Source organism: Boleophthalmus pectinirostris, unplaced genomic scaffold (genome assembly GCF_026225935.1).
Source record: "Boleophthalmus pectinirostris isolate CB_2022bp ecotype Guang Dong unplaced genomic scaffold, ASM2622593v1 HiC_scaffold_17, whole genome shotgun sequence".
Taxonomy (NCBI): Eukaryota; Metazoa; Chordata; class Actinopteri; order Gobiiformes; family Gobiidae; genus Boleophthalmus; species Boleophthalmus pectinirostris.
In genome coordinates, this window is record NW_026571115.1 from 21,443,404 (window position 1) to 21,455,217 (window position 11,814).

An 11,814-nucleotide genomic window follows, 5' to 3' on the forward strand; every position below is an offset into this window, starting at 1 on the left:
CATGGCAAATGCTATGACAGGTGACTCAGCTCTTGGGGAAGCTTAGTTTTTTCTTTTACTTTACTTTATTTAGAGGACAAAATGTCTACATGTTAAGCAGTTGATACAAGAAGTAACTATTCTCCAAGCTTTCTAATTTCCACTTTCACTTTCAGTATGACACTGTTGGAATTGCACTGAGCATCATTATTATGCGTAGGCTGGACACTGTGAAGCCTAAACCAGAGTAGCAGGACAGAGAACGCTTTCATACAGATTTTGTTTACAACTGTTGTCATTTCAAATCAGATGCATCCCAAATATGTTGGGGGATGGGGCCAAATGTTATCCTCAGACAAATTTGTTTGGCCCTCATTTGTCCAGGTGAATTGGTCCCAATGATCAAAATTATTTAAAAATTAATTAATTTAAATTCATTACCCCTACAACCTTAATAACACCACACTGCAATGTGATAGAGACTTAAAATTAATGTTTTAAGAGGCTTGTTAAAGTTTCTGTAATTATATTTTAATATGAATATGAAGTGTTTAAAGCAAATATATGCAGATATTCTTTTGCAAGTTATTTATTGTTCACTCAAATTATTCCAAATTATATTCACGGATGTGTTTTTCCAAATTTGCCAGGTGGTTTGATAAGTCCTTCTCCATTGTGATTTACAAGAATGGAAAGAATGGTTTGAATGCCGAGCACTCCTGGGCCGACGCGCCCACAGTGGCTCATCTCTGGGAGGTATGTTTATATTAAGATCACATTGTATTCTGCTCTGGATGCACATGTATATGCCCACAATAAGGTGACTTTGACATATGCTTACTGCTCAGCCTATTTGTGAACGTTGCCTTTTCTACAGTCATTGAATACAAGTAAAAATTATCTGTAATTCCCATTTTTAATCATTAGATTTACACTCATGTAGAGCCAAATCCAAACATCCAAATTCGAGACATGTGTTATCTTAGCCGAAAATGCCGAGTCTTGGATACATTATTGTGGAGCTGAATTAATGATAGAAAACGTGCACGAACGAAGGGGCTATTTTGTGTTGAAGTTTTACAACTGGACAACTAAAGAACAGTTTAGCTTATTACTCATGATTATTAAAAACAGTCTTATTTTAGCTTACATTAAAATTCTTAAAAATGTCTGGAACAGCGTAATTATTAGGCTTGAATTAGTAGACTTGTGCCCTTTTACTTTGCATCACTTTTAAAGCATGATTGCAGAAACTAGAACTGTCTGTCCTCTGCAGATATTTTATGTCTGTCTTTCTAACGTTTCCAAATATCCCTAAAGTTTTTGCTCTTGTCGTCTTGATAAATCAAGCAGCGCCTGCTTAATTAGTTCATATGCATTTTCTCCTCCTCATTTGATTTCAGGAGAAAAATTTGCACAGCTTCTGTAAAGCGTCGATAAGAGATGCCAGTCTCACTGCTTAGTGCTTCCACTTTTAGCGTGTCCAGTACATTTATTATGTGCGCAAACAGTTAATATACCCCTGATCATAGTCCATATACCAACAGCTGGTTTATATTTATCAAACCCACACCCGAATATGTCAGTTGATGTCTTTGGCCAAAACAGCCAGAAATAATAATGTAAATAAGGGCTTTATCTTATTGACCTCATCTGAAATTTACTGAGTCCATCAAGTTGAAAATGTCTGTGTGTCTTCAGTTCACATTGGCCACAGATGCGTTCCAGTTGGGCTACACCGAGGATGGACACTGTAAGGGTGAGGTTGACCGCTCCCTCCCATCTCCTCAAAGGCTCCTGTGGGACATCCCGGCTGAGGTAAAGCACATGCCTTCAAAGTAATTCTAATTAACATGTGTATGAACCAGCTCAACCAAGGGCAAGCTTGAAACAATTTTTACTATAACAATTAAATCCATTACATGGAAAGCAGAGACAATACTAGGATATTCACAGACAAAGCTAGGAATCCAGGAATTCTGCTGCTCTTCCCGGGTCTTTCCATAGAAATCTCATATGGAGACCTGGTGGTGCTGGCTTTGCAGGGCAGGTGATGAGGTGCTGTGTTGTATGAGATGTTTGGCTGCACACAAGCTAAAAAGGCTGGTCAGGCTAAAAAGGAATTATTCTGCCTCAATAAAATACACACAATCCATATTTTGAAAGACTGTTTTCTGCACTTTTTAATTAGTTAGATTAATCATTTGTAAAATAATAAAAAGCGCTGTTGGCATAACCTTAAATGAACAGCAAAAAACTGGAGTTTTCCACTCTCTTCATGAATCATTGTTTATCTTTGCATACCTCCTATAAATAATTGACCTTTAAATAAAATGTTTCCGTGGTACTAAGAGTGTACCTCTAGTCACATGCCATAGCAGATAGACAGGGGGAGAAACAGTTTTTTAATTGAATCATGTTTGAGATATCAGACATTAAATTCTTGACATGTCATTGATGATTTGTAAAAGTAGAAAAGCTTGAAGTGCGTAGGACAGGTTTTCATGTTTTTGTAATTATTACGTGGTTAGGTTGAAATAAATATTTATCCCTAGGTTTTTGAGTTTTATCTCAAGTAGCAGTTTGTGGAGAAAGGTTAAGAAAAGCACAAAAATACAAAAAAAAAGTAAAAACGAAGTAGCAGTGAGTTCTAAAAATTTTATTAAACTATGTACAGCTATTGAATCACCTCTACTTATTTCACATCTGCTGCCCATGTCCAACTAGGAAGTTCAACTCACCCAAAAATATTCTTTCTGGATTTCTCTAACTTACAAATATATATATATAAAAAAAAAAAATACATTGTCCTTTGTAGTAATTTTTATTTTGAATAATTGCTTTTGTGCTGGAGTTCTGAGAGACATAGTTGAACATAGGTTCAACATTTAGCTTCAACATTTATATGCACATTTGAGTTCACAAAAAATCGCTGGGAGTGTAAGGCTATTTTTGACTGGCCTATGGTGTCAGTTGTAATCACATGTCACTGAACTACAGGGATAAACTGCCTGCATCTGTGTGCAGCTTTGTGAATCAGCTGGAGAATAAGTGCACGGAGGAAGTTCAGATTGTAATGGCATTTGCTCCTCTGACGCGCCTTTGACGCAGGTCATAGATCGGACCTGGACATTGTACAGCTCCCAGGCCTCATCAGGGAGTCAGCCTTTGGTTGACTCTGATCGGCCTGTTTAAGATAATTTAAAATTACAAAATTAACATATTTTATAATTTTATCTCATGCAGGGACTGAAGCTGCATTTCCTTTATTATAGAGTTTTTTTTTATAGAGTTTTTTTAATGATATATTTTATAAGGCAACCTCACTTTTTCATTGCTTAGTCATATATAAACTCTTACCAGTCTTACCAGCTTGCCAAAACAATGTTATTTACTGCTTTTAATAAAGAAATACAATTAATATTATGCAGAATAGTTTAGCATTTTGGCCCGGCCCTTCAGATTATTTTCTGTTTCATGTGGCCCCATGGAAAAAATAATTGCCCACCCCTGTCATAGACCATCACACATGCTTGTCTGCTGTTAACTGTGCAGTGAAGTTATACGATGCATGTAGTGTATGTGAAACTCGGTAATGAAGAGGTTAATTTCACAGGCGTGTTTGTGTTTATTGTCTTTAAAAATAAAGAGGAAAAGATTACTTGAGTTCAAAAGTGGAAAGGAAATGGCTCTCCCTTCCGCAGCTAAAAATTGTGGAGCCAGTGAAATCACAACACATGGCTGCATAAAGGCCAGTTTTACTTATTGTATTCTTTATAATGTTCTGTGTATACATTTTGTCTGTATTTAAGCTAAAACATCAAACCCTTTTTTCTCTGCAGGTTCAGACGCAAATTTGCAAGTCCCTCACTGTGGCCCAAAACCTGGCAGATGATGTAGACTGCCATGTGTTCCCCTTCCGAGAGTTTGGGAAAGGACGGGTAAAGAAACTGCGCATAAGCCCGGACGCCTTCATCCAAATCAGCCTGCAGCTTGCTTACTACAGGGTACTTTTCCCACACAGAGGGGAGGGGTTTGTGTGTGGAATGAGGAGAATCTTCCTAACACCTATCACTACCGAAACTCACTTATCAGATCTGCAGTATTTATATTTAAGGAGTATGTTTATTACATTTTATAGTATTTTTTGTCAACATTTGCAAGGAAACAGTCCTCAGTTTCCTCGGGCAATTTCAGATATGTTTTTATTTTGTTAACTTTATTAATCCTAATATATGTAGTAATCTTAATGCTTGACCCACATACGTATGTAGAGTGTTTTTATGGAGTGTAGGAAAATTAACAGGAAGGGGTTCAGGGGTAAAATGGGCTTCCTGAGATAGAAGACTTGCATGAAATAACATAAATCAAGAGTTAATGATATGCTAAATATTTTCCATGTCATTTAAATATAATGTTGAGTGGATACTATAAGAACAATAAGAGCATGAAGATATTGATGTTGCAATTGTTTGGACTTAAATTGATATCTTTTCTACTTCCAGGACCGCGGTGGTTTTTGTCTGACTTATGAGGCATCCATGACTCGTTTGTTCAGAGAAGGCCGCACAGAGACGGTCCGTTCCTGCTCCAATGAGACATGTGCCTTTGTCAGAGCACTGGAGGGGGGAGAGGTACGCAAAAAATATACTACTCAACATGATTCTTACTGTGTGCACCCTACTTTATTTTCCTTAGGGCTAGGTGATAAGGCAATTTTTTTTTTTTTAGAATGCTTTTCCCCCTGAAATTCCAAGTCTTTTTTGTTTTCATTTGTTTGTGTCTCAGTCAAACGTCTCAGTGCAGTTTAACAGTAAGACTGGTCAGGCATTTTGTGTCCTTTGAAATGTACCTACTGCACTTCTTACTTGGTTAAAATCCTATGGTGTTAAAAACTGAGCTAAAAAAATTAAAAAACTGCTCAGTGTGGGAGCAAGGCAATCACTCCGCTGCCATGAGAATGTACCATGGCTTTCAGCTGTAGCTAGGGCACTTACTGAGCTGACAGTAAGTGACATTTTTCTGGCCATTTCTCTAAAATTGTGTGCACATACAAAGCGTCAAATCACAGCGCTGACACATTTGCACTAATTAGACTCTATTCGCAAGGCAAACATCGCTCCTTACGCCATAGAAGGGAAGTCTGATGAAAGCACGAGCAGGCAGTACGCAGCATGTGTGAGAGTGGAGAGCAGAGGGGAGACGAGGACGTGCAGTCGGGGAGGCAGATGCTTCACCTGTCCTTTTGGGAATAAAGAACTGCTTAGTGTCAGAAGAAATAAAATGCTGATCTCTACAGTTGTACTTTTCTGTATTGATAGTCAGTGGAGCAGTGCAGACGCCTTCTCCAGCTGGCATCCGAAGGGCATCAGAACCTGTATCGCATGGCCATGACAGGAGCAGGCATCGACAGACACCTCTTCTGCCTTTACGTGGTCTCAAAATATCTGGGCGTGGACTCACCTTTCCTCAAAGAAGTAAAGCTATATCTCGATTTTATTTTCTTGTAAATGCAATATTAGTTCACAGTTTTGATGCTGATGGTGTTTTCATGATACAAACTTAATATTGGTTTAATACTCAATATTGGTTTTGATACCGCAGTAAGAATAAAAGTATACTTATTTACACAATACAATGGAATTTTCAACACAAAATAGTAGTAGTTTCTCTGTTTATGTGATTTTATTTTCTAGATTTAATATCATTTGCTATCTTGGTATCAGTATTTTTGACTCTCCTTGTTATTATCAAATTCACATATGCAAATAAAAGAGTTTTAATGAGAACTCACTATACTTTAGCTACTGTGTACTTGTTCATGCCTGCAGGAAATTTCTTTTTGTTCTGTTTGTGAGTTTATAAATCCTGTGCTGTCGTTCTTTATGCAGGTTTTGTCAGAGCCCTGGCGTCTTTCCACCAGCCAAACCCCCATACAGCAGATTGAACTGTTTGACCTCAAAAACAATCCTGATTACATTTCCCTGGGAGGCGGGTTTGGGCCTGTGAGTTGCTTTATTTTTTGATTCATGTGTAAAGTGTTTATTCAATTTTGATATTGTCTGATAAATTGTGTGGAGCTGGTGGAGTTCTTATAGTTGGGTTTAAGTTTAGATTAAGGTTAATAGTAGATCCCGACCGATATATCGGCTGGCCGATATTATCGGCCAATATGGGCACCTGGAGACATATCGGCTATCGGCCGATATGCTTGCTGATATGGGCCGATATTTCACGTGGGCATGTTATACCTCGTTATAAAGCTTAGACTCTCTACATTATGTTCATTTAATCCAATTTAGAGACAGATAAATGTCCTAATATGTGGCTCCGCATCAGTATTTATCTGCGGTGTAATTTGTCTGTGTCCGTACTGTCCCTGAACACACCACCAGAGTGACGTCACTTCACTCACGTGTGTTGTTTACACCCACAGCCGTGTGCAACACTGAGATTATTTTCTTTTTACGGACAATCGGTTTGAGTCTGGATTAAAAGGACATTTATTAGTGCAGACTTGTGATGTGAGGAGGAGCCTGTGTGAGCGGTGAGTGTTGGAAATACATCGACTTTGAAGCTAGTTTAGGTTTTGTTAGCGATTAGCTGCTGTAGCTCTCACACATAAACAGTCTGTTTTCTATTGGTCTATTGTAAAGTGACTATATTGGCCGTATATTTGTTACTGGACCTGCATTGATATGTTAATGACCTGTGAATAGACGTGTGAATGATCCACATTTATGCATATAATTAAGGATGGAGCGTGAGATTGACAGGCGGATCGGTGCAGCTTCAGCAGTGATGCGGTCGCTGTATCGGACCGTTGTGGTGAAGAGGGAGCTGAGCCGAAAGGCAAAGCTCTCGATTTACCGGTCAGTCTTCGTTCCCACCCTCACCTATGGTCATGAGCTCTGGGTAATGACCGAAAGGACAAGATCGCGGATACAAGCGGCCGAAATGAGTTTCCTCCGCAGGGTGGCTGGGCGCTCCCTTAGAGACAGGGTGAGGAGCTCAGTCACACGGGAGGAGCTCGGAGTAGAGCCGCTGCTCCTTCACGTTGAGAGGAGCCAGTTGAGGTGGCTCGGGCATCTTTTTCGGATGCCTCCTGGGCGCCTCCCTCGGGAGGTGTTCTGGGCATGTCCCACTGGGAGGAGGCCCCGGGGAAGACCCAGGACACGCTGGAGGGACTATGTTTCTCGGCTGGCCTGGGAACGCCTTGGGGTTCCCCCAGAAGAGTTGGAGGAAGTGTGCGTGGAAAGGGAGGTCTGGGAGTCCCTGCTTAGACTGCTGCCTCCGCGACCCGGCCCCGGATAAGCGGAAGAAAATGGAATGGAATGGAATTAATTACCGCGGTGCGCACATTTTTACGGCTAAAGGCTAATAGCGGTAGTTTATTTACTAGCTAGGAGTTATGGGTCGGTCGCGATCGAAGCGGCTCTTAGAGCCGGCTCTTTGAAGAGCATGTTTCTTATTGGGAGCCGTGTTTTCTCTTTTTCTCACTTTTTCTCTTCATGCCGCATGTAGACCCGTAGTTTGACAGCAGCAGCGGCTGAAAACGAAACTTTCAGAAATCTGCGTGTGCATAGGATAAAAAAAAGTGCATATTTGGCTGCAGTTCAGCATAAAATGAATAAAAAGGACTAATCTTGGGCTCGAGTGCAGGAGAGAGATAGAAACCGAGTCCCGACACTCAGTCCTGGTTCAGTTCTGGTTTAGTCCTGCTTGCAACAAAACAATCTCAAGAGTCGCTTGGGAGCCGAAAGAGCCAGCTGCTTTAGTGAGCCGAGCCAAAAGAGCCGGTTCTCCAAAAAAAAAAAAAAAACGGAATACCCATCACTATTAGCTAGAATGTGATGCAAAAATGCCATTAGGCCAATCTACTGTATGTAAATATGATGTACAGAGTCAAAATAATAATAAATGTTGCCTAAATAAACCCAATTTAGAATCCACTAGAGCCAAACCTAAGTTTTTTTATCAATTCAAGATTTACAGTGAATTTTTACATCACTAAATATATCGGTGTTTATATCGGCTATCGGCAGCTCCAACTCCCATTATATCGGTTTCATATCGGCCACAACAAAATCCATATCGGTCGGGCTCTAGTTAATAGGCATACTTTAGTATCCCTCAGTTGTTCTCATCAATGATATTGTTACTAGGCTTGGTCAGGATTACCTGGAGGAAACGAGAGAGGAAGCACAGTCACCCAAATATGTAAACTCTGCACAGAAAGGGCAACCCAAAGCCTAAAATGAATATAATTTAGTTTTTATATATTTAGGTCAGGTCTCTAATAGAAATTATCAGGTTCAACATTTGTGAATTTACCTATTGAATATTTCATGCCAACGTGGGGTATGACAGTAGCATATTTTAGAATCTAAAAACCATCAGTAAGGACGCTTTTGATCTGTTTGTCTTGCCAGGTTGCTGATGATGGGTACGGAGTGTCATATATTATTGTTGGAGAAGATATGATCAACTTTCATGTTTCATCAAAGCATTCCTGCAAGGAGACAGTAAGTCAACATGATACGTGAGCAAGGAAGCTGAAAATTAGCCCTCAAGTCATGAATGTGTGTGTTTTATGGAATCTTACAAATCGTATCTTCATTTTATCTCAGTAGATTCTAGCTTCTTCTTGCCTTGTAAAATGCACTTTATATACTTTTTCAAAGCCTCATAAAAGCACTAATGTAGTTATTATTCTTTCCACATTCCATATCAGACTGACAAAAGCGATCAGAGCCTCAAGGCACCTGCTCACCACATTCATACTGGGCTGTGTTTTTACAGTTTACAATTTACAGTTGTTAGGCTCCTGCTGGTGTGTTTCACTGTTCAAACCGAAGCGTATCAATGACTTCAATGCATTGCTTTTAGTTTGAGTTTTTTCTTATTCAAGTTCTACCTAAAGAACTTCTCATATTCACCATTCATTTTTTTATTCCCCTTTTAGGACTCTCATAGGTTTGGTGCTCAGACACAAGGCTCTACAGGACATTATGACGCTCATGTCGGCTGAACCTAAATCTACAGCTGCATTCAGAGGAACATCCCAGCCCAAGAAGCAGCTGTGAAGAGGTCACCAGTTACTTGTGTCATATGGGTTTATTTACTCTATGTCCAAGGTACTAGATTCAACACATAATAGCAAAGATGCACCACTTTCTATGGAAGTATAATTCCTAAATGTCCATAAAACATCCCTGCTGTTTGATAATATTCTACAGCTTGTAATCTAGCTTTAAATTAAAACCTGTTCTGAATCAGATACATATACAGGATTTCATTATTGATACTTTGCAGCGACATCAGACTGGGGGGGTCTATATGTATGTATATGGCAGAATGTTCATGGTGACACAATTTGCACATGAGCACATACTGCCAAAACAGTTTTAAAATAGTATGTAACTCAAGAAAAAATACAAAATGAATTTAAACAACACATTTTAACAGTTGGCGAACCCTATCGATCTTGTGACAGTAATGTTATTGGAGAGCGACTTGTTTAACAGCACAAATTAGCTCATTTGTTGTAGTTCCAGCAGCAAGTCTGTTCTTTATGGTCAAATTGTGATTAAAGTCTAACTTTGATAATTGAGCCTCAGACAGAGCAGTGCCTACATTAGCATCACATCCCCAGGGGAGTTTGATGACATTAGCTGTAAAATGTCAATTAGTTTAGTACATTGGACCAATTATTCAATTTGCTTCAAATTTTTATAATATGAATGGATGTTTAATTGGAAATACTGCAAACATGAAATGTTTACACTCTATATCAAGGGACATTCAGGTTACCAACATAACAAGGCATAGTATATTAAGTATGCAAGTTTATAACATTTAAAACTTCATTTTAAATAGATTGCAACTACATGATATGGGAAAGAACTTCATCCCAAAATGAAAGTAGGTGCAAACTACTGTAGTAAAGAACATGTTTAATTATTATTTTTTTTTGCATAAGAGCATTGTGTACATAATTTTAGTTTTGGGTGTATATTGTTATAAAATTGTACTTTTTATCCAGTTTAAAGGGGCACTATGTAAGACCACAACAAAGAAAGCACAAGCTGGTGATGAACCCTCCACCAGAAGACATACTCAGTGCACCTTTAAAAGTCTGATGAATGACTTATCAATTTGCTCCCATACAATGGCATTTGCCAGTAAACAAGTTCATGTTACATTCACTTTGCCCAAAATCAAAAGACTAGACACTCAGAGAGTGAAAGATGACATAAAGGAAGCTCTGTGCTTAAATTAAATTACAATTACACTGTTGGAAATACATTCAAACATGTTCTTGGCTTGAAATCCAATTTGTGCGGCTATAATAAAATTGAAACATGAAAAGTCAGATGGGTATAATAGTATAACATGTATATAATGGTGGTGTTGTGTTTTATACAGTGCAGGGAGGAGAAGAGAGAAGGCTTATGCTTCTTTGTTTTAGTCTTAAACTTTTAACATTGTGTGCAAGTTTGTTTTAATCTATTATTACTTACTGCTCAAATCATGTCTAGACTTCCTTGTTTAAACTGAAAGGCACCTCTCAGCAGTGCTTGGTACTTTCCCCTCTGCATTTCCTTTCGCTATCAAGCTTAACAGTGACCACCCACCCCCGGTTCTGTAATACAATTTTCAATTCAAAATGTCATGGACTTTCCGAAAAAAAATATTTTTGGAAAGTTTGCTCATTACTAATGACTACAAAATCTATAATTTTATTTAAAATCTGTTTCTGAAACTTTATAAACCTCAAAGTTATTAAAACAATTTTCTTTTGGACTTAAAAAAACATTATGAACATCAGTTACTATTGAATTTTTAATATTTGAAGTCTATGGGTAAAATTAATGGAATTTTTTACTTCCGGAATCAGAGCGGACTTTGAAGTGGGCTCGTCTGTTGTCTCTTTTACTCACTTGGTTGTAAAACTAGTGTGTGCCTCATGTCTGTTCCAGGTTTATTAATGCAATCTCTTAAATCAATGCAATTTGGAAAATTTACTGTAAGCTCGTTGAATGTTGCTCTGTTAGAAGAAGTGATATAAGTAGTCATGGACCACTGTGAGTCTAAACATCCCCAAATAGGCATGTAAGCTCAAAGTACATTTTTGTGGTCTGGTTCATTTTCTACTTGTAGCTACTTGTTTTCCAGTTCTGTTGCATTTTCGGCCATTCCCCAAAGATGAAATTAACATGTTCTACCTCTTCTCTTTATAATACAAACCTTTACTGTATTAACAAACTGGTGATCCTCAGTAGCAATTATGCTGGACTAAACACACTCACAAACCAATACTGTGCCTAATGCCACTTTGCGGGGATGGGCTGGCTCTTGCGTTAAAGACTACAGTTTGGACGACAGGGCTGTTAGCATAAGCACTGAACTTCAGGTTGTGATTGTATTCATATTTACATGTCTGCATTTTTGGCATTTTTTGTACATTTTGCTAAACAGCTGTTCTTATGGTCTTATTTTCTTAAATACTGAGCTTTGCACTGGTTGGTGTGTAGCCTACTCTTGGCTGAGTTAAACGTGTTAAATAAATAAACAGTTATGGAGCTATTTTTGTGCTGTCTTTAATTAGATTAGGCAGATCAGTCATTCACAATTCACAACTGAGATACACCTGTTTTTTCTTCTCAACTTTCCTTTTCATTGTTCTCAACTTTCTCTACTCAACTTTTTCTTTTGCTTTGCTTTATGGTAATTTTCAAGCTTAGTTTTCAGTATTTTAGCAAAACAAATCACAATATATGCTCCTCTTTACCACTGGCGTTTATCAGATTGGTCAAAAATTGGTTTGATATT

The 11,814-nt window shown here is 38.4% G+C and overlaps 1 protein-coding gene across 1 annotated transcript in view; it reads left to right on the plus strand.

The window, feature by feature from the left end:
- Positions 1-11,568, plus strand: part of cpt1a2b (carnitine palmitoyltransferase 1A2b) — a 16,926-nt gene extending 5,358 nt beyond the window's left edge. Inside the window, 10 exon segments of the mRNA XM_055153076.1 lie at positions 1-20; positions 630-735; positions 1,681-1,797; positions 3,822-3,986; positions 4,485-4,613; positions 5,301-5,456; positions 5,871-5,984; positions 8,412-8,504; positions 8,945-8,970; positions 8,972-11,568. Coding sequence (XP_055009051.1) covers positions 1-20; positions 630-735; positions 1,681-1,797; positions 3,822-3,986; positions 4,485-4,613; positions 5,301-5,456; positions 5,871-5,984; positions 8,412-8,504; positions 8,945-8,970; positions 8,972-9,065 — 1,020 coding nt within the window. The 3' untranslated portion in view covers positions 9,066-11,568.
- Positions 11,569-11,814: the final 246 nt, after the last annotated feature.